This window comes from Poromitra crassiceps, assembly GCF_964638095.1.
Source record: "Poromitra crassiceps genome assembly, chromosome: 1".
Taxonomy (NCBI): Eukaryota; Metazoa; Chordata; class Actinopteri; order Beryciformes; family Melamphaidae; genus Poromitra; species Poromitra crassiceps.
The window spans coordinates 123,453,154-123,477,334 of record NC_139623.1 but is presented as its reverse complement, the minus strand read 5'-3'; the positions used below and the strand labels follow the sequence as shown (position 1 = coordinate 123,477,334).

General features: G+C 44.2%; 1 protein-coding gene across 1 annotated transcript in view; it reads right to left on the bottom strand.

Moving 5' to 3' along the window:
- riox2 (ribosomal oxygenase 2) overlaps positions 1-22,727 on the bottom strand; it is a 56,126-nt gene extending 33,399 nt beyond the window's left edge. Inside the window, exons 1-3 of the mRNA XM_083646280.1 lie at positions 22,665-22,727; positions 17,557-17,850; positions 16,721-16,876 (exon numbers count right to left, since the gene is read on the bottom strand). Of these exons, the coding sequence (XP_083502406.1) occupies positions 16,721-16,876; positions 17,557-17,844 (444 nt within the window). The 5' untranslated portion in view covers positions 17,845-17,850; positions 22,665-22,727. The remainder of the gene's footprint in view (positions 1-16,720; positions 16,877-17,556; positions 17,851-22,664) is intronic.
- Positions 22,728-24,181: the final 1,454 nt, after the last annotated feature.

The following is a 24,181-nucleotide window of genomic DNA, read 5'->3' as shown; positions in this document are numbered from 1 at the left end:
CTAGCATCATACCAGACAGACAACAAACTAGGGATGGGCATTTCTAGCAAAAACACTATTCGAAATTCGCTGGCCAAATTCGAATTTAATTCGAATTTCGAAAATAAATAAAAAAATGTAAAAAAAAAAAAAAAAAAAATTTTTTTTTTTTTTTTTTTTTTGTGAGTGAAATGTTGCATTGTCTCCCCTGATTCTAAGTCTACGGCTTTATTAATTAATATAAAAAGCTTCTGCTGTGGATTTTTAGCTCAAACAAGCATTGCACCACTGAAGTAAAGAACATGTTACATGACATTGACATTTTCGAAAATAAAAAACAGTTTTGACAATCATGAGTGGTTCATTAAATATTTAGTAGGCTCAGGTCTGAGTGCCAAAGGGGTGCCAAAGTCACCCCCTCTCCCTCTTCATGGGATTTCATCTGCCATTAATTTTTCCATAAACCTTGCTTAAAATGCTTATAAAAATTGTTTTACTTGCTCAAACCAAGCGATTTGACTATACTTAGAATCAGGGGAGACAATGCAACATTTCACTCAAAAAAAAAAAATTTTTTTTTTTTTTTTTTTTTTTTCGAATTTCGAATTTCAATAATAAAAGTCGACCTTGATAATAACAACGATTATTCGAAAATTCGAAATTCGATGCCCATCCCTACAACAAACCAGCTCCAACTTGTCCAAAATGCCGCTGCAAGATTGCTCACCAGGTCAAAAAAGTCTCACCACATCACCCCTATCCTAGCCTCTCTCCACTGGCTCCCAGTGAATTTCAGAATTCAGTTTAAAGTCCTGGTCTTAACTTATAGAGCCCTCCATGGACAAACCCCGGTTTACATCTCCGAGCTTCTCCATTCATACTCGGCCAGTCGGTCTCTGAGGTCGTCCGACGAGGAGTTACTGGCGGTGCCCTGGACCAGATTAAAAACTAAGGGTGATAGAGCCTTTGCGGTGGTGGCCCCAAGGCTCTGGAATACTCTCCCTCTGGACCTGAGAGTCTCTTCCTCTGAACTTGTGTTCAAAAAGCAATTAAAAACTTTCCTGTTCAAAAAAGCTTTCGGCCATACATAGATTTTACCGACTGTTTTGATTTATTTCATTCTTCTGCTTGCAATGTCTATGTCTTTATTTTAGCTATTTTTCTGCTAGCCTAATTTTGCATTTTCTTAGACATGTTTTAATTATATGAGATGTTTTAATTGTATTACTTGTTTTAACCTGTATGTGGTCCTCTGTGAAGCACTCTGTGCACTCGTGCTACGAAGAGCGCTATATAAATAAAGGTTTACTTACTTTACTTACTTACAACTATCTAGGCCCATCTAGACCAGTGTTTCTCAAACTTTTTCAGACCAAGGACCACTTAACCAATAAAAAAAAACTCGGGGACCACCTTACAGGCTAATAAAATGACAAATAGCATTAAGGCTGTAAAATTAATCACATTTTTGGCTTCCCACAATTATGAAAACAAGATAATAATAAATAAATATATATATATATATAATTTATTTTAGTTAGTCTATTGACCTTTTTTTAACATTTATTTTTCCTTTTCAGTTCAAATATAGCCTATTCAAAGTTCAAAGAAAGTTTTTTCAAGTTCAATAAATAATAATAATAATAATAATAAACTTTATTTATATAGCACAATTCAAACATAAGATGCCATTCAAAGTGCTTTACAGAAAGATAAAACAGTTGGATAAAGATAGAACAGTAAAGTAAACAGTTAAAAAAAAATGAGAACAAATGGGGCCCAGGATAGATATAATAAAACAGGATACAGATTAAAATAAAAAGAAGATAAATGTTAAGAAAATGCCCTTGTAAAAAGATAGCTCTTAAGATTTTTCTTAAAAGCATTAGTGGAAGAGGAGTTCTGCAACTCTAGGGGAAGGGTATTCCACAATTTAGGGGCATAAGAGCTAAAAGCGGCCTCTCCGTATCTTTTTGTTCTAGACCGCGGAATGTGAAGTTGTGACAACTCTGAGGACCTAAGGGCTCTGACAGGAGCGTAAACTGATAAAAGGTCATTAAGATACGGGGGGGCAAGTCCATGTAAAACTTTAAAAACCACTAAGAGCACCTTAAAATCGATTCTAAAATCAACCGGTAGCCAGTGGAGAGACTTTAAAACAGGAGTTATGTGGTCAAATTTCTTAGTGTTTGTCAGCACTCTGGCAGCTGCATTTTGAACCAGTTTCAGCTTATTAATGACTTTTTTTTTGAAACACCGGTGAGAAGTCCATTGCAGTAGTCTAGACGACTAGAAACAAATGCATGAATTAGTCTCTCGGCATCTTCATGAGAGAGGAAAGGTTTGACTTTGGCAATGTTCTTAAGGTGGTAGAAAGCAGTTTTTGTTACATTTCGTATATGGGCATCAAAGTTTAATTCTGTGTCAAATATGACACCCAGGTTCCTGGCCTGGGAGGTGACATGAAGCCCTCTGCTTTTTAAGTGGGTAACAATGGTTTCCCTTTTTTTCTTGTCACCAATTACCAGGATTTCAGTCTTGTCCTGATTGAGTTGCAGGAAATTATGGCTCATCCACTGATTAATTTCGGAGATGCAGTTCAGGAGGTTGTCGATGGGTATAAGGTTGGGGGGAGTGACGGATAAATAAATCTGCGTGTCGTCAGCATAGCAGTGAAAGTCAATGTTAAATTTTCTAATAATGGCACCTAAAGGAAGGAGATACAGATTGAAGAGGATAGGACCCAGGATGGATCCCTGGGGCACACCACAGGGACTTTGAACTCCCATTGAGGAAAATTCATTTATATAGACTGAGTATTCACGGCCACAGAGATAGGTTCTGAACCAGTTCAGGGTAGTGGGGGAGAGACCAACCCATGAACTGAGCCTAGATAGAAGGATCTGATGATCAATCGTATCAAAGGCGGCGGAGAGGTCTAACAGGACTAGGATAGAGAGGTTGCCTTTATCAAGGTTAACTCTAATGTCATTTACCACTTTTAAATGCACAATGTTGCCAAAGTCAAATAGGCTATCTGTTGCCATCTTAAAGTAGCATTCCGTTTTTGTGTTCAAATAAGTGTTAACTGGCTCTATATTCTGACAGCCATCACTGAAATAGTGTGTTTGGTCAGTGACTTGGAACTCCCAACCCCCACTGTAGCCTACTCTGTCTCTCTCCTGTAGCCCTGCATGCAGAGTGGATGTATCTACGCAATCGTACGTCGTAGAGACTCAGGGGTGGCGGCATTGGATTCGGGGTGAAAAAATACATATAGTCCTTAGGCATTGTGATCGGACCTTCCGTTTCCCAGAAAATGTAAACATGTCTCTGATTGGATAGTGGGAGGTGTAAAAAAAGGAAAAAAAGATAAATCTACTCGCGGACCACTAGGGGGCGCCCGCGGACCACTGTTTGAGAAATACTGATCTAGATGGTATATTTGTACACATACGTAGATGAGCATCAGAAAATCTAGGGTGGTAGTAGATGTTGGTAGTAGTAGCAGAAGTAGTCCTATAGGTAGTAGTAGCAGTAATCAATATTATATGGTTATTATACAAGTTAGTTCCGGCCGAGCAATTTGATTGGACAAGGGATCCTAGCAGTGCTGATATTTCATGATAACAGCACTGGCACTTCACTGTGTTTATATCACTCCACTTCACAGCTGCTCTAAATCATTGTATACATCCATGGTGTGAGCCTCCTCCAGCCTGTTAGCTGCTGATTTACTCCACAAAGTAAAACCGTTTTCAAAATATGCGTTATTTTGATAAACTGACCTTACAACAAGGCTCTATTCATAGCTTTCAAGGGGCGTTACGTGCTGCCGGGAACGCCCACCTGGCGCCCACCTGACGGTCAAAAAAAAAACTTGTTCATTCCGCTGCCCGCCGAGTCGACTAGTTTCTCACGCTGTGTTTGTTCAGTCAAAATGCCGGATACCTGTTGTGCTATCGGTTGCACTAACCGACGAGGAGACACGCCTGGCTTGTAGGGGTGGGAATCACCAGATGCCCACGATACGATACTGAAACGATACTTGAGTCACGATACGATAGTATTGCGATACTGCGATATTTTCGATATTGCGATATATCGATATTGCGATATATTGAATATTGCGATATTTCCATATATTGCGATTTCTTACTTTTTCAACTGCAAATGATGTCCCCAAAGGAAAACTTTGTCAACATCTGGTTTATATAAGAACAATTTTTCAGTCTGTACATCTGACTTCAACCATTTTATTGCAGCAACATTGTCAAGAAGACAGACCAACAACTTTCATAAAGTCATGTCATAGTTGCATGCACCTGACAAACTGAACTGTTTGTTACAGTCTACTTACAGTCCACCTTAACTGGATGTGTGTGTGGACTACTGTACTTATGTAGTTTTTGCAACTTCACTTCACTTAGACAAAACATCTTGTGCAGCCCATTCAGTAACTAGGGAATTTGTAAATTACTGTTATGACAAAACTGTTACTGTTAAAACAAAATGAAAATATGCTACCGTTTGTTTACTGCTGGCCTTGGAACTAAAGTTTATAGTAGCCCGGTGGCCTGGCATGGCCTGCAAAAAAAAAAAAAAAAAAAAAAAAAATTGCAATATCGATACTTGGCGTCCAAATATCGATACAATATCGTCAGGCAAAATATCGCGATACTGTGGTGTATCGATTTTTTCCCCCACCCCTACTGGCTTGTGCTTTTACAGAATCCCGTCGGAGAAAGAAAACTCAGACAGGAGGAGGTTGTGGATTTGTGCGATTAGACGTGGTTCAGTCGCTGGGGAGGGCAAATGGCTTTTTTTTCTACCATCAAAGTACACACGTCTTTGCGGCCAACATTTCATCAAAAGTAAGCTCAAGTAACGTTACAATAATGATTAATACCCCGTTAACGTTAAAAAAAGCCATTTGCCCTCCCCAGCGACTGAACCACGTCTAATCGCACAAATCCACAACCTCCTCCTTTCTGAGTTTTCTTTCTCCGACGGGATTCTGTAAAAGCACAAGCCAGGCGTGTCTCCTCGTCGGTTAGTGCAACCGATAGCACAACAGGTATCCGGCATTTTGGCTGAACAAACACAGCGTGAGAAACTAGTCGACTCGGCGGGCAGCGGAATGAACAAGTTTTTTTTTTACCGTCAGGTGGGCGTTCCCGGCAGCACGTAACGCTCCTTGAAAGCTATGAATAGAGTTACGTGTGTCTAGTAACATTATTAAAACATCATAAAGATAACGCTGTTTCTGATAGTTTGCTAAAATACTAGTGCTAATCTGTTAGAGCGCCATCGGGAGAGCTTCTTCTTCTGCTGCTTCTAATAGCTTTGCGGCAGACTAGATGCCTTGCGGCACATTGCTGCCTCTCACTGGTTGGAAATATTACTGTTTCTGTTTACTTGGTAACTAACACTAGTGCAATCCTGGGGGAACTGTTTTTGTTGGCGGAGGTGAATAATAAATCATCAGTTGTCGCAAATTACTTGACAAAAATGCTATCATTACTTGATGAATAGCTTTGTTTATCATAATCACAAAAAAACCCGCGAAATCCTGGAGGGACTGGTTTATGCTGTACAACTGTGGTATACTGTTGTATACTGTTAGGTTAGGCTTGACAAACACTCATGGCTGGATCCCACCTGGCACGTCACGTACGCGTTCCGGCTCCGACGCGGTCGTCGGAGTTTGCTCGCGGGCATTTTAATTAACGTGTGTGATCCCACCAGGCACGCAACGGCGCGTATCAGAAGCGGCCCAGAAGCGGCTCAGCGCCCCGCTCCGCTAAAGATACGCGGCAGTTCTATTTTTCACGGATGACGCCTGGAAGCTGCGTCAAGCTGCACAGAGCAGATCGTTCAGCCCGGAAGTCAGAGACAGCAACTGCACGAGAATCCGGTCGATTTTCATAATAAAACACCGTGTGCAGACCCAATACCGACTCCTTCTCCCCCCCTCCCCCTGTAGTCTTTCAAGTAGACGAAGAAATGCAAGAGTTCTCCTCCTGCTAACAGGCACTGTATGACAAATAAAGAAACAAGGCCAGGTCGAAACCTGGCATACGGCCGGTGCAATGCTGCAGCTGCACACTTACTGTTTAAACTTGAATTATAATTGTAGTTTTTCTTTGTTCTTTGATGTGAATTTATGGCTTTTTGGCACCTATATGTAACCTTTTAAGGTTGAGATAATTGTATTATCATTATATGGTCCAAATATTTCAATAAAGCACTTGAAACACTTGAAATATTCTTGCTTGGGTGGTATCATTCTACTTGAAATTATGGTAAAATGTATTATTTTTAGTGTAAGGGTCAGAAATGCACGGCTTCACTCCCACTCGGGCTATCGGGCTGGCCCTTTAGCTCGAGTGGTTAAGGTGTTGCGCAGTGCATGGGTCTGAGCCAGGGGTCCTAGGTTCGTATCCGCTCAGACGTTACATTAGTAAAATAACATGTCACGTGTGCAATGCAATATTTGTAATGGAATCATTATGGGACACGGCTAATAGTCGAACTTAGCCATAGTTCCATAATGATTCCATTTGCATTGCACATGTGCTACACTATGCTAGCTAACGCTGTGCCAGGTATTAGCCGAGTCCCATAAAGATTCCATTACAAAACACGTTAACGTTAACGTTAGCCAAACGTTTTTTGGTTACACAATGCATTGCCAGCTAATGTGACAGGATAAGGTCCGTTTGATATGTTGTTAAAACGTGTTATTTTACACCGTTTGAAAGAATGAACTAGGGCTGTGCCGATTCACTTATCTCCCGATTCGATACTATCACGATACTTGGGTGCCGATTCGATATATATTGCGATTCTTAAGTATTGCGATTCTACGATTATTGTGATTCGATATTACGATTTATTGCGATTTTTGTTTCTTTTTTTCTTTTCTTTTTTCAGTTTGTTTGCTTTTTACACTAGATTAGAACATGGGAAAAGTTGAATCATACACTAGAGACTGTATATTATATATCATGAGTAGGGCTGGGCGATATAGTTAAAAACAGGGGCGGACTGGGATCATAATTCAGGCCGGGCATTAGATACCAAGCAGGCCAGGCCGATATGGGCCGACGTTTGAAGCCCAAAGATGCACCCACTTTAACCCTGAAGTGTAATTATTACTTCAGACTAACTAATAAAGTAATAAAACCACTAGTAAACCAGTAGGCGGCGCCTGGCCTGCTGTTCAGTGAGTGGCCTGACTGCGGGCACAAAAAAACAAAAAAACAAAAAAACAAAAAACAAAAAAAATTTGCTTTTGCGATTATCGATTCTGGAATAAAAGATTGATTCAAAAAATCGTGACATTAAAAATCGCGATACTTAGGTGAATCGATTTTTTCTCCCACCCCTAGAATGAACCCACCTTGAATTCTTTGAACAGGTCTGCCATAAAAAGTTGAATGTAGGCTAAGTAAGCAGCAGAAGCACCATTGTTTTTGTTTTAAATACTTGAGGGCTACATGCCACTGGTGTTGCACTGTGCACTCACTGCCATACAGAGTTGAATGTAAGAAGTAAGCAGAAGCACATTGGTTTGTTTTAAAGTTGAAGGCTACATGCCATTTGTTCATTGGATTGGTTGCATACTTTAATAAAGGAGATCTCACCGCTGTTTACATGCTTTTCTGATCGGCTAACACGCTAGTTATAGCCTACTTAGCTCAGCTGTTAGCTACTTATCTTAGCTCTCTAGCTGCCTCGCGGTAAGATGTCCATGTTCCTTACGCATAACATTCATGTATATTTGCTGGAAGGGGAGACGTCTCCCACTACTGTTGATGTCCAGAGACACTGGGAAATGTGTGTTTGTTTATTTGTTGCGTCGCGTGTAACGTTAACATGGACCCTCTGCGGCCGTGAGCGACTCTGTCAAGCTGAACGATCAGATCAGGGCAGACAGGAAGTCCGAAACCGGACATTCGTCAAATAAAACAAATTTCAAAGTAAAAGCCCATCTTGATGAAAGGGTGCCAGGAGTCGTGTGTGAAGCCGTGTGTGCAGCGATTGGGACACACATGGTCCTATAGGCCAGTGCAAGCACCGGCCTAACAATTTCAGCCTACTTACCCATGGTAGAAGCACAACAATCAGCCTGTAGAGGGCGCCAGGAGAGGAGGCGACCAGCTGAGCGAGCTCCGTGAACTTCGTAGGAAATAGGCCTTTTTTTTAGAGTAATTTCGTTTTGTTTATAATTTCGTTGCTTCTATTCGCTTTGTAAATAACTAGTGTATATATCAGTGTCTCTTATACAGTGTACATAGTAGCGTAAGTGCACTTTTTTGGCAAAAAGAGAACACAACAACAGCGTGGACTACTGTGGATTACCGCCGGTCTATCGTTCTATTGTTCCCACTGCGTCTCCCCCCCCCTCAAAGGGACTGGGCCAGCAAGATGGAGGGCAACGACAACATCAACTATAACAACAACGATAACAACGACGGCATCAGCACCGTACGCAGGTACAACAGGGGCGCGCTGATAAACATCAGAAATGCGCAAAAACATCCCAAACAAAACTGGACGGCTCCCGACCTCTCTGGATTCCCTGAACTCAAACGACAGAGGAGAGGAAGACGAGGGGGTCTCCTCGCACGGCTAATGTCCAATCATTGGAGAATAAAATGTGTGAATTGAGAGCAAGGGCACAATTCCAAACGGACATACCTGTAGCGAGATGTAACGTCCTGTGTTTGACTGAAACCTGGCTTTCAGCCGACACTGCGGATCATACCATTACAATCCCCGGCTTCAGTATACATAGGGCAGACAGAGACAAAGAGCGCTCCGGGAAAGCGAGGGGCGGCGGCGTCTGTCTTATGATAAACAAGAACTGGTGTGCGAATATCACTAACATTGAAACGCACTGCACAGCGGACTTGGAATACGTTATGCTCCAATGTGTACCGTATCATAGTCCGAGGGAATTCACGTCAGTCACCCTTGCTGCAGTTTATATCCCCCCCCAAGCCAACGCAACAAACGCACTCAAGGAACTCCACCACGCGATCAGCACACAGGAGCTCAAACAACCGGAAACAGCAATGATCCTGGCAGGCAACTTCAATAGAGTCAACCTGAGGAAGCGCTTGCCTTCACTCCATCAGCACATCAACTTCCACACAAGGGGAGAACGCACACTGGACCAGTGCTACACGAACATCAAACACTGCTACAAGGCGACCCCCCGCCCCCCCTTCGGCAGATCGGACCACGCCTCCATCCTGCTCGTTCCCAGGTATCAACAACAGCTCAAGCGACACCCCCCGGCCTTCCGAACCACCCACTGCTGGTCAGACCAATCAGAGGACATTCTGAGAGACTGCTTCGACCAAACAGCATGGGAAGAGTTCAAGGCTGCAGGAGACCTGGACGAATATGCAGACACGGTAACAGGCTTCATACAAAAATGCACAGAGGACATAATCCCCCAAAAAATAACCAAAATAATGCCAAACCAGAAACCCTGGATTAACTGTGATGTCCGGGCTGCACTCCACGCCCGGACCACCGCCTTCAAGTCCGGGACCCCAGAACAATACAAGCAGACGAAATACGCCCTCCGAGCTACAATAAAAAAAGCGCGGAGAGAATATGGAAGGCAGCTGGAGGCAAAACTGGACTCCAACAACCCCAGACATGAGAGGCCTCCATGCTGCCACAGACTTCAAAGGGGAAAAACAGCAAAACGCCAACGTGTCACCCACCCTGCCAGACGAACTCAACGCGTTCTACGCCAGGTTCGACCCCTCTGCCAGAGCGCCTCCCCCCCTCCTCTCCTACCCCTCTCCTCCCCACCACCCCCCTCCACCTCTCCCTCCTCAGCCACCTCTCCCCCCCACCACTCTCCTCCCCACCACCCCCCCTCCTCTCCCCCCCCCCCCAGCCACCTCTCCCCCCCACCACCCCTCCTCCTCCCCTCAGCCACCTCTCCCCCATCACCCCTCCTCCTCCCCTCCCCCCCCTCTCCCCCCACCACCCCTCCTCCTCCCCTCCCCCCCCTCAGCCACCTCTCCCCCCCTCTCTCCTCCCCCCCACCACCCCCCTCCTCTCCCCCCCCCCCCAGCCGCCTCTCCCCCCCATCACCCCTCCTCCTCTCCTCCCCCCCATCACCCCCCCCTCTCCTCCCCCCCACCACCCCCACTGCCCTCCTCCCTCCGACCACCTCCCCTCCTCCCCACCCCTCCCCACCCCTCAGCACCCCCACCACCTCCCATTCCCACCCAACCACCAACCCCCCCCACCTCCCACCCCCCTCAGACCCAGACCGCCCTCTCACCATCACTGAGGATGAGGTGCGCCGGTCGTTCCTGCGCATCAACCCACGCAAGGCGGCCGGCCCGGACGGCATCCCCGGGCGGGTCCTCAAGTCCTGCGCCCACCAGCTGGCAGGCGTATTCACAGACATTTTCAACCAGTCTCTCTCCCTCCGACGTGTTCCCTCCTGCTTCAAAGCAGCGACAATCATCCCCATTCCCAAGCAGCAGAAAGTGACCAGCCTCAATGACTGGCGCCCAATAGCCCTCACGCCAATAGCCAGCAAGTGCTTTGAAAAGCTAGTCATATCACAGATCCGCCCCACACTCCCCGCGGACCACGACCCGCTACAATTTGCATACCGCCCCAACAGGAGCACAGCGGATGCAGTAGCACACGTGCTCCACACCGCCCTGTCCCACCTGGAGGGGAAGGACACCTATGTAAAGCTGCTTTCACACATGTCTGGAATTCAGGAGTTATCTAGAGGCTATCCGGATGGTTGTCATGTGTGAATGTGTGCATGTGGCTCATGCGCGCTCCCGCGGATCCTCGTCCTATCCAGAGGGAAGTGTACCCCCAGCCGTAGTCGCAGAAGCGTATTGTCCCCCGCCCCCCTCCAGAGCTCCGTGAAGTCAGCTCGTGAGTGCATGAGGACAGAGACGATCGTGACAGATTATTATTATATAAATAGTCGATGTGAATGAGCGAGCAAAAAACACATGCCATTTGGTTTCCAAATGAAGCTCAAAACTGCTCCGTGTGCGACAGCCAACATGTTGCGGATTGCTGGATTGAAAGGCTCATGGCTCTGATCTGATTTCATGTCTGCTTCGCACAGCACACACATTTAATAAGCATTTTTGGACGCGAGGGTCGTCCCGCTTCCCAGTATTGGACATCGCTAGGTAGGGTATCTGGATCTGGTTGCGTTCATGTCTTTGATTTAACGTTTACACAGCGTTCGCGCAAATTCCAAGTAGCGTCAAGTCAGGCAGTATAAAACGAAAACTTCCGGGTATAACCTTCGCAATAATGGCAATTAAATAAAGTAAATGCACGTGTAATGTTTTTTTGTGTGTGTTTCGAAAGATACAGAACGGAGATAAACTGGAAGAATATCTGCTCCCTTCGAAAAGTCAATTTTTACCCGTAGTGAGTCGACATTCTGATTTTTTGTTACTAAGTAATACAACATTTATTTTATTTTGAAGGTAAAAACGTCTAGCTTCCTGTATTCTGTATAATTCTAGTAGGTTTGAGGCATTTTAGGACTGAACATAGCAAAGACCTGTTTTGTTTGTACTGCTTGCGACTCGAGGAAATCGATGCATCTGGGCGTGAGTTGTAGGGTTGTTTAATTAATTACTAACGTTATGCGCAAACGATTATATGCCGTGAACGTTAGGCAGTTATCGCCCATTATGTATTTTTAGTTTTCACAACTGTGTGGTCATGCCCAAATTCCCCCACCCCCGCCGCCCGCCCCCTCTCTACTTTACAAACTCTGCGGAGGTGCTACTCATGTGTGAATGCAACATGCCTCATGTGTGAAAGGGTACACTTCACGTATCATCCGGGGCAGGCTCAGTGGGGGGCAACCCTGACCTGATCCGGAGTTCATGTGTGAAAGTGGCTTAAGAATGCTGTTCGTGGACTACAGCTCAGCATTCAACACCATAGTACCCTCCAGGCTGGTACGCAAGCTCAAGGATCTGGGACTAAACACAGCAATGTGCGACTGGATCCTGGATTTCCTGACAGACCGCCGCCAGGTGGTGAGGGTGGGCAACCTCACCTCCTCCCCACTGACCATCAGCATAGGAGCGCCCCAGGGGTGCGTCTCCAGCCCCTTCTGGTACGACCTCTACACCCACGACTGCGTGGCGACTCAAACTTCGAACACCATCGTGAAGTTTGCAGACGACACAGCAGTCGTGGGGCTGATCTCGGGGGGCGACGAGACGGCCTACAGAGAGGAGGTGGGGGCCCTGGAACAATGGTGCCAGGACAACCACCTCTCTCTGAACGTCTCCAAGACCAAGGAGATCATTGTAGACTACAGGAGGGGGGGGGGGTGCACACCCCCCAATCACCATCAACGGCACAGTGGTGGAAAGGGTGGACAGCTTCAAGTACCTGGGAGTCAACATCCACCAGGACCTGACGTGGGCCGGCCACACCGCCACTGTTGTCAAAAAGGCCCAACAGCGAATACACGGACTCAGGCGCCTGAAGAAATTTGGGCTAAGGCCAGAAATCCTTACGGACTTCTACAGAGGCACCATTGAAAGCCTGCTGACTGGCTGCTTCACCACCTGGTACGGGAACTGTACCACAATGGACCGCAGGGCGCTACGGAGAGTGAGACGCGCAGCCCAGCACGTAACAGGATGTGAGTTGCCAGACCTGCATGAACTGTACAAACAGCGGTGCCTCAGGAGGTCCCTGAAGATCATCAAAGACACAAACCATCCCCACAACAGCCTGTTCTCCCTGTTACCCTCAGGGAGAAGATACAGGGTCCCAAAAGCACGCACAAATCGCTTGAGGAACAGTTTCTTCCCGCAGGCCACGAGACTCCTTAACATACACAAATAGTGTAGTAGCCGTGCTGTACCGTACTGTAGCTGCTACCATTACGTATGTCTAATGTTTAATTGTATGTTTAATAAGGAATATGCTATTTGCACCTGCATGTCAAATACGCCGAATTTAAAACGCCGAGTTTAATTGTATGTCTAATAAGGAATATGCTATTTGCACCTGTATGTCAAATATGCCGAATTTAAAATGTTTAAGCACGTCTAAAGTGTGCACATGACATGTGCACCTATGGTTGTTGTGTCTCTTGTTGTTTTTGCACTCATATGCCCTGTTGTATTTGTACTATGTTGTAAACGGAGTCCACAGCACAAGAATTTCACACGTGATACTTGTACCATGGAGTGACAATAAAAATCTTGAATCTTGAATCAAGGGAAAATGACCAAATCAAAAGCAAGTCAACGACAGACTGTGTTGTTTGTGTGTTGTGCTCTTTACATCCACCCCATTGTACACACAGTATCGCGCAATCTCGTAAATCCCGCGCGATCTTGCATCAGCTGCCAGGCAGCGCTCGGAAGCGCTGCGCTTCTGAAATGCGTGCTGTGGGACATACCGACGTGCAGAGGACGGAGCAAAGCCGCGGCGCAGCCGGAACGCTGGCCAGACGGGCCTGGTGGGACCAAGGTGTCACAGACAGTTTGTCTCCGCGGCCTCGTGCCATACGACCGAATCACAGCCGTGACGATATTAGCCAACAACTGCACTCCCTCTCATGTGATATTGCTTAATTATGATATGAGACTAGATATCTTAGATTTTGAATATCGTAACATGGCATAGTTGTCTTTTCCTGGTTTTAAAGGCTGCATTAGAATAAAGTGATGTCATTTTCTGAACTTACCAGATTTGTGAAAGCACCATTAGTTATCCCTACAATATTGTTACAATATCGATATTGAGGTATTTGGTAAAAAATATTGTGATTTTGTCCATATCGCCCAGCCCTACAGTACATCTCCATGTGGCATACAAGTGAACATTTAGTCCACTTTTATTTTGTTTAGAAAACATTGAGATATTATGTATCGCCATTCAGCCTCGGGGTATATGCAGCAATTCGGGGTATATGCAGTCACTCATAGATTGAGTGACTAACCCAAAGGCAAGGTTTATTTAAACTTAAAAATATATATAAAGTATATTTATAACAATAACATGCTCGCTCACTCACTCACACTCCCCCAGGGGGTTCCTCCGTATATAACCCAGGGGGTTCCTCCGTATATAACCCCCCCACTAAAAACATGCAGAAGATCAGATCGTCATCGTCATCCGACCAGTGACGACAACATCCGAAGTTGGTCCCCGGGCGCTGTACGAGAAGGAAAGGACATGCCTGGATGGGTTAAATGCAGAGGACACTTTTCACCGGCCACCGTCAGCATGAGTGTGTTGTGGCCGCATGCATGTATTGTGGTGTTCGTGTGACAATAAAAGACGGGGCTTGTCCCGTTACGAGAGTTTTTACATGCACACAACAGTGTTTCTTTCCCTGAGGATCAATCTGGTGCACTCTGAGAGCTAAGGGTGTTTTGTGCAACCGATTCTATTTTATGGACACCTTAACTCTGACTCCAAGGGAAATCTTAACCTACGGTGCTTTGTGCAACTGGGCCCAGGTGTATAGGTGAAAAAGGGGGAACCCCTCTCATAATTATTTATAAAAATAAAGTTACATACAGTCAAGCCCGGATTAACACAGGGTAATCACACTTGAAGTGCTCCCCTCCTACCAATTTAGATGTTAAAAAACGTATTTGTACACGATTTGAAATCACACAATTTATCAGTGAAATACTGTAATTTATAGATTCATTGTGCTATAACTCATTTTTACTGATACTTATGCTTAAATTAACCCAGTGGCACTCATATTCTGGTTTATTTAAAGAAAAACATTTTGGCTAGTGGAAATTCCAATTGGCTGGTCACTTTAAAGTCTAGCAGCAATATTGACTGGTGATCAAAAAAGTTAATTTCAAGCCCTGCAGGGAGAGCAGGTGGTGACATGGGAGTGAGTGAGAAAATGACCAAATATTGATGCTTAACACGTTCACTGCCATTGACGAGTTATCTCGGCTTACAGAATCCGACGGTTCACTGCCAAAGACGAGTTATCTCGGCTTAAAAAAAAAAAAAAAAAAATTGACGGTGGGACGTGGATCAACGCTCCCCACGTCTCCTATAAAAATATTGGAGTCAGCGAACGTGTACAACCCATTCCACGGACCCACTAAGTGGCGACAGTGATCTCCACACTAGGAAAAGCAGAGCCAAAACTGTAGGGTAACGCGCGAGGAAACCATTCTCTACTGTAAAATGGATTGGCGAAAACTAGGGATGTCAATTTTCGGTTAATTTCACTTTCGATTAACCGACGCTAATAATCGATTAACCTATCGGTTAATTCATAATTTTTTAATATTAAAAAAAAAAAAAAAAAAAAAAAAAAAAAAAAAATTTGTCTATTTACTCAATGAGCTCATGCCCAAACAAGGCGTGTCTATTTAGATGCTGAAATGTTAATGCTTTTTGTGTTAGAATTTCTAACACAAAAAGCATTAACAAGCATTAACAAAAAGCATCAACATTTCAACACAAATTCTTTTTGTGTTAGAATTTCTAACAGAAAAAGCATTAACATTTCAGCATCTAAATAGACACGCCTTGTTTGGGCATGAGCTCATTGAGTAAATAGACCAAAAAAAAAAAAAAAAAAAAAAAAATTTTTTTTTTTTTTTTAATATTAACTGATAGACCGACAGCAATAACCGAACAACGACGTTAGCGACGGTTAATCGATTAACGGTTAACCGTTGACATCCCTAGCGAAAACGCTTTCACTTTCGCGCATTATCGCGCTGGGAGCTGGCGGTGGGGGATTCCAAAAATAGACTGGGTGGAAAACACACTTTGAAACACGCAGCATAAAGCCTAGAATCGCACAAAGCTTCATCAAAGCTCTCAAACCCAAGAAACAAGTGAGCCCTATCCACACTCGCTGCCAGGGAGGGAGGCTGCTCAAACTCGCAGCAGCAGCAGCAGCAGCAGAACACTCGCTTGTGACAAACGCAGGCTGAAAGCCACCAGACACGCCCACGGAGGGAGGAGTTTGAAGGAGAGGGCGTTCAGAACTATATTGTTTAGATGTCTGATCTCTCACTGATGCCAAAAATAAATGGTTAAAGTGACTGTTCTGCCTGTTTGATTGAATTTCACAAAACTGCGATTATCTCAGCTTTCACTCTCAGACGCTGAAACCATGCTGTCCTCAACGGCTAATATCTACATAACTACTAACTCTACAAACTAACTCTTTTAGACAGAGAAAGCACACATTCTATTAGTACTTTTGTGAACTTTATGTTCACAAAGTCCAAGCAGAAAATAATCCTCGGCTCTTGTAAAATGAGCCAGAATCCTCAAAAAAAACCTCTGGCAGAACCTACCTACAGTAAAAAAAAAAAAGGCTGGCAGTGAATGTGTTAAGAGTAAAGAATGACCAATTTTTTTTTGACCAAAATTTTTAGCCGGCGACCGAATAAATCCCCCCCAAAGTCTATAAAACCCCCCTTTCTGAAGAACATAAGGGGGGAATTCCCCCCTATTTTGCAAAGTGAATTTCAGACCCTTGAGATATGATTTTTGGTCCATCTCGTCCAGCTCTATGTGCTGCTTGTATAGTAAAGTGCTGCATGGTCCTGTATGGCTCTATAACCTTTATTTAACTAGGAAGTTACATTGAGATTAAAACCTCTTTTACAAGTGAGACCTAGCCAAGACAGGGTCAGGCAGCATACAAACATGTAACAGAACAATAACATGTGTCTCTCACCATGAACCTCTGCGGCTGGTGGAACTGGATGGTGGCCTTGTTCTGATCAAAGTCCTTCCTGAGGACTTTGTAGATAACACGACCCTTCTTGTTCATCACTTTCTTCTTGCCGTTGATGCAGCGACACACGTTAAGGTCAGTGGCGTACTCCAGCCCCTGAGAGGAGAGATGAAACCGTATGAAGATTTAATATCAGGATTATAGTGACCAAAATTATGGACGGACAAACCCCCGTCTTTATTTGTCACAATGCACCACTGCATTGCACATACGCATTATACACACACACATGCAATTGAAGGCCCTGTGAAATTTGTCCTCCGCGTTTGACCCATCCTGGCTCGTCCTCCATGGTCAGGCCAGGAGCGGTGGGCAAGCATTTGCAGTGAAGCACCTGGGAACCAACTTCTTCCAGCCGCCGCTGCATGTTTTTAGTGGGGCTCCATATTGATGATTGATTATGGAGCAAACCCCAGGGAAGCACAGGCAAGAACATGCAAACTCAACACAGAAAGGCGCTTTAACCCACCTGGGCACTAGGCCCCCGAAGGCATGGGGGAACATGCGCCACTGTGCCCCCCAAGTATTATCACAGTATTGTTCAAATGTGCTGAAAATGTTCAAAAAGTACTGATACACTCACTGAAATCATTTCACTAAGGCTGCGGGCCTGTATGTTGCTAACTTTAGTTGATGGTGGACAGCACTTACCATGTTTTTCAAAGAGCTGTAATCAAGGTTTTATGATCATTCAAATTTGAAACAGTAATACTGGTACTAAACGTCAGGAATTTGATCACGGTTTACCATTAAACCGCTAATTGGTTCATCCCTACCTGAGAGCATAGGCCTTTCAGGTCGGACAGCTGGAACAGAGAGCGGTAGTAGGAGGCCCCGCTGGCCTCGGCCCTCTGGAGATGGAGGGGCTTCTTCTCCCAGTAGTCCCTGAAGAACTCCTCCCTGCCCAGGGGCTGGAGGAGGCTGTCCAACAGGCCGGCAGGGCTGTGGAAGCTCAGAGGGCATGGAGCAGTGGCCTCCTCTGCCTTCTTCTGTTTCACAGGGCCGCTGGCATCATCGCTGCAGCTCTGCCTTTTGCCAACCGCTGCTTTCCCTTTCTGTGGCATTTTAATCTGGGGGGAAAATTCACAAAATATTGCCATACTGAATCAAGATCTGACTAGGTTTTACATATAGCACACAACAAGACCTATTTTACCACATTTTTTTGTGTGATTTTTCTCCCATTTTCTCCCCAATTGTACTTGGCCAATTCCCCCTGCTGTCCCGGTCGTTGCTACACCCCCTCTGCCGATCTTGGGTTGTAGACTAGCACAGGGGTTCCAAAACCTTTCCATGCCAAGGCCCCCAAATAGCATTAGCCTTTGGCCATGGCCCCCCTATTGCAAGATGTTTTTAAAAAACCCATTGACAATACTATTGAAAATGTCAAAAATCACATCTATACACCCTCGGAATATATTTCCTTGCTTTTATTAATCTACCTAATAACATAATATTTATGTTATATCTGTATCTCAAATTTTTTGTTTTCTGTTTTCCATTATAAACGTTGTTCCACAGTCAGACAACTGTATTACTCACACCAGGGGGGGAATGAGAATGAATGTGATGTTGACTGGCAGGCAATTAGACAGATGGGCATGGCACATATGATTTTTATGTGGAAATAAAGGATTATATTTGTTATACTACACTAAATATATTATAAATATAACAAAAAATACATTATATTCTTTATTTATTATACTGTATACAAAATTTACAAATATAACAGAATCATTTTGTTCCCATAAAGATTTTTTTAAGCATTTCCATTAATTTGCTGAGGCCCCCCTAGTGCCCCCTGGCGGCCCCCACTTTGAAAACCACTGGACTAGCACATGCTTCCTCTGATACATGTGCAGTCGCCAGCCACTTCTTTTCACCTGACAGCAAGTTTCACCGGCAAGACGTAGGAGGATCATGATATTTCCCCCAGTTCCCCTCCCCTGCAAACAGGCGCTAGTGCAGCAACCAGGACATGTACCGTTAATCTGGCTTCCCATGCGCAGACACGGCCACTTGTGCCTGTATGGACGTCCGACCAAGCCTGAGGTAGTCTCGACGCCAGACCCATGAGAGTTCTTACGCTGATACACTACGTTACTGCATGCTGCAGATCTCTCTCTTGGTCTGGGACATTTTCCCTCAGCCGGCTGGTTATGGGAGGGAACCGTTCGCTTGGTGATATGCCAGTGATGGCTTCAGTCCTCCCCAATCAGTAACGACTTTGCGATCAGACATTAACGGGAGGCGCAGCCCATTTTTCGAACCGCTCTCTCACCGGTGCTACGACCTGTCACTCATTCAATTTCAATCTGCCTTCGAAAACCAGCAGTGGCTGTGAAGTGGCACAGACAAATTTATGTAGTATGCAGAGCGCAGCGATTCAACGTAATATTTGAGTCTGGGGAGAGAATAAGCCTGAGGTAACACGGGGGCTCAAACCTGCGACCCTCGTGTTGGTAGGCAGGGAATCTACAACCGGCCGCTACTTCCCGGATACCCAACAGCAAGAATAAGTTGTATATATGAGCAAAATTGATGGGTCTAATCACCTGCAGAAGATCCTATTGGGGATTGAAACGTCAATTAATAAAATTGTTGGGAGCATTCAATGAGAGTTGTGAGGCATATCTCTACAAATCTCATTATACATGAAAAGCTTAATTTCTAAAGCCAACATTTAACACCAGTGCTCTCGCTTTCCTACCCTCACCTTCCCAGAATCCTCTGCACAATCTCTATACCTGCTCATTCAGCACTCATACAGAGCGTGACATCACTGTGCTACATCACTGTGCTGGGCAATATATTTATTGTATATTGATATCGTTATATGAAACTAGATATGAATATATATCGTATCGTGATGTGGCATAAGTGTTGTCTTTTCCTGATTTTAAAGGCTGCATAGTAAATGATGCACTGAACTTACCAGACTATTCTAGCTGTTCTATTATTTGCCAGTTTACCCCTTGCACTAACTCGGCCCAGCTCCGATCGTTGGCGCTCCGATCTCAGTAAAGGACTAGGGGTGGGAATCGTGGAGTAACTCACGATACGATACGGTCACGATACTTGGCCCTCGACAGTGTTGGGAACGTTACTTTAAAAAAGTAATTAGTTATAGTTACTCACTACTTGTTCCAAAAAGTAACTGAGTTAGTAACTGAATTACTCTATAATAAAAGTAACTAGTTACCAGGGAAAGTAACTATTTGCGTTATCTCCACCTTGAAAATGCCAAATTTTCATGGATTGCTGCAAACCTGAGGGTACCCTCACGGGCCCCTCGGGCCGAGGCCGGGCTTGTTTTTTATTTATTTTTAATTAATAGGTCCGGGGTCGGGCCGTTTCAATAATTCAATTAAATAATGTTGTATTAGCGTACTCGCTTGATTTTACACAGCGGAGCAGTCAGACAAAGAGGAGGAGAGGTGCACAGACACTCCCATAGCCACACACAGACCCTGTCCGTCCATGTACAGCGAGCGGACAGCTCCCGAACACAGAGAGAGAGAGAGAGAGTCAGAGAGACAGACAGAGAGAGGCTGCGCAGGACGGCAGCACGCGGAACAGAGAGGGAGAGAGATGTGTCATTATATCGTAATATTGGCTTCGGGCCTCGCAACGGGCTGGATCGGGCACGGGTCTGCATGTCACGGGCCGGGGAGGGCTTGGGCCGAAATTTCAGCCCCGCGCAGCTCTCTACTCCGGACTCGCCATTTCTGCTGCTTCCTCGAATCTGTTTGGTGTGTCTGTGTGTGTGTGTCGCCCGTGTCCTGACTCCTGGCTCGTGTGTAACACTGGCTCCGATTGGCTACCATGAAACACATGACTCTGCCTTAGCCAATCATAATCGTTTATCTCGTTTTATAACCCACCCGGTCTCCTCACTTGACAACACTAGTGTAGGCTACGGGTAGTTTACTCAATCATTTCATAGTAACGCACCGCATTTAGCGTTCAGTAACGATAACGGCGTTGTAACGACGGAAACAGTAATTAGTTAGATTACCCCGTTACTGAAAAAATAACGGCGTTACCTAACGCCGTTCTTTTAAACGGCGTTATTCCAAACACTGGGCCTCGATAAGGATATTATCACTGATAGAGAATAAAATCTATTCTTTACATCCGCTAAATGTGATAATTAACAGCTTATCTAACCAAATGAATTGAAGCCTTGAGTCCAGGACTGTTTAACATAAAAGTATATTTAATACAATATTCTCTGCAATATGCATATTGACAGAGGGCATGAATCTCAATGTACACATGTCTGATCGATGTACAGAGTCAAATATTCAGCCAATGGCCGAACAGTGAACATATGCTTTATACTGTAAAAAGAAGAGGAGGAGGAAAAGGCAGAGAGGAGGGGGTGATGACTTGACTTGGAGCCTACAGGGCTGCCTGTCTTTATCAGATGTTATTGGAACATCATGCACTGGACAAGGTCTCAGCAAGCAAAAAGGAGAAGTCCTCTCTATGGGGCTGGGTGAGATATGGGTCAGAGCAGTCATGTCATCATAATGTGTATGTCATGTCATCGTTAACTTATAGCATTAATTATGTGTATCATCGTTAACTTATAGCATTAATTATGTGTATGCAATTATAGCTTATAGCTTATTGATTAGGAAATATTGATTAGGAAATGGCATGGAACTTATATTTTTCTCCAACAATCACGATACAGAGATTCTGCGATAATCGATATATTGGAAGAAATTTAACCTACGATACATCACGATATCTGTGTAATTGAAGAGAAAAAAATACCCCTAAAAGGCAAGAAGCAGGTATTATGTATTTATTAGCAGAATTGACATGAACTCTCTCACAGTTCACTCACTCACACCATTTTCGATACCACGGAGGAAAAGTTACACATTAAGTCTTTTTATTATTATTATTAAAACAAGAAAACAATGGCATATATTCACAATATATTTTTAAGTTGTCTTAGTTAATGGGGGGTGGGGATTAGAGCTGGGTATTGGTTCAAAATTTCAAGAATCAATTCGATTCCGATTCACAAGGTTGCGAATCGATTAATTTCGATTCGATGCGATTCCGATTCGATCAATTTCAATATTGATTTGGTTAGTGACATGCATATATTATACATCAAACTCTTGAGCTACTTCTGCTGTCATCAGCATGTCAAAAAATAAGCGATGTCATGTATAGTTTTTGAGATAACGTTTGTTTCGCACAACTCATACTATTAACTGCCGCGGGGCTCATTTCTGGGTGGCAAGTGACGAATCAGCGTGACGTCTGAGAGTTTGATGTATAATTATGCATGTTGTGTTAAAGTTGTGTGAAATGTCGCAGTTTTTAAAATGTAAACAGAATTAGCCGGGCTAGAGTCAGACACAAGCCTCGCTCCACTTCGGCTGCATAGGGTTCCATTGCCGTTGCCACCCAGTGACGGCTTGTTTACCAAAATGCTGCTCGGCTGATCCCTCGTATACATTAGCCGGCTATATGAAAGCTAAATCATAGACGCCCCGTTGAAATTACGTATATTTCTCACTGGCTATAGCGTTATAAAATAATTATTATATAACGCACTGACGGCGGCGGCGGCGCACTTGCACAAATTCATCACACAGGCACTTTTTCAATGTACTGATTGCACGTCCAATAGCACTTTATATTTGACTATGTTTTAGATTATTCTGGTACTGTGTATACTGTATATTGCTTGTATTGTTTTTTTTTATCTCTGTTACGTCGCTTTGGATAAAAGCGTCTGCCAAGTGAAATAAAGTAAAGTAAAACGCTATAGCCTCAACGCGAGACTGATCATTCATTCATTCTTCTGATGAGCTAAACGTGCAATATGAAATAATTATGATATTTGACTAACCTCGTGTTCAGGTTATGCGATGTAAGCGTTATGATCCATGGCATGTGAACTGATCTGTGTGCATCCCTCAATGTGTCCGACTGGAAACTTGTGTTGCGTGTGATCAAAGACGATGGGATTTCTTCTTCTTCTTCTTTGTGTTTATTGGCAGATTGCAACCACTATTAAGGTGCATACCGCCACCTACTGTAATCTAATAGTTTTCAAAATTCAGTTATTTACATTGAAAAATAAGTGTCCACCCAAAGTGCTCCAATTCAAAATCCATTGTCCATGCTATTACTCAGACGCAGTTGCCTGAGTCTGCGCAAATGCGTCCCGCGGCATTTTATCTATTTCTGCTCCAGTTACGTCCACAATATCCAGGAACCTCGTCGCAGCATCTCGACTGTTTTTTGGCAGTGGATGGAGTGACCTTTGCAATCTTCCATAGCTGTGGAAAGACATTGTGCTCAAAACATAAATTGAAGATATGACAAATGAGTACCGCAACAAACAGCTGCAGTAATCTGCTGTCCAGATTGTCAAAACCACCCTGAGAGCATCGATGCCTTCGCCATCCTGGGGAACGATGGGACATGCCTCGCCATCCTGGGAAAACACACACTTATGATGATGTCATCAGTGATGTCACTTGAGCAATGCATTGTGACATCACTGATGATGTCATCAGTGATGTCATCAGTGTTGTGACATCACTGAAGATGTCATCAGTGCCCAGAGATGGGGACTTGGACGGGAGACTTGGACGGGAGTCGCACTTAAGTCACACACAGAGTGACTTGAGACTTGTCCTCAAAGATGGACTTGAGATTTGGGACTTGTGAACAATCTTTATTTTTGTGTGTATTAACATTAAGGAAAGGTCTACTCTACTAATAATAATGTCAATTAATCAATGCTGATGCTAGTGTGGATAATACATGCTTTGAATCCCTTAGTTTTAGCTATGCAGTGTTCTAAGCAGACTGGATGGCATAGATGAACGCTCATCCATAAGAGACTTGAGACTTGACTTGGACTTGTGACCAAAGACTTGATACTTGACTTGGACTCTAGCTCAAAGACTTGAGACTTGACTTGGACTTGCAAAAAATGACATGAGCATCTCTGTCAGTGCCTGGCCACAAACCATTGCTGCGCAGCACCTATCATTTCTATTTATTTATAATAGAAAAATATAAAAAGTCATAATATTGTTGTCTCTCTTGTTTGGCCTTGAATCACTGATGGGACTTTTTGGACACACACAGACAGACAGACAGACAGACAGACAGACAGACACACACACACACACACACACACACACACACACACACACACACACACACACACACACACACACACACACACACACACACACACACACACACACACTCTCTCACACTCACTCACTCACTCACTCACAGGTCAACAATTTTAATGCCATGCTGCTCATAAAATTGTATTCTACCCTTTGAACACTGGATGGCAGTGACTCAAAGCTGACTGTCAAGGCAAATGAAGGCCTTATATGA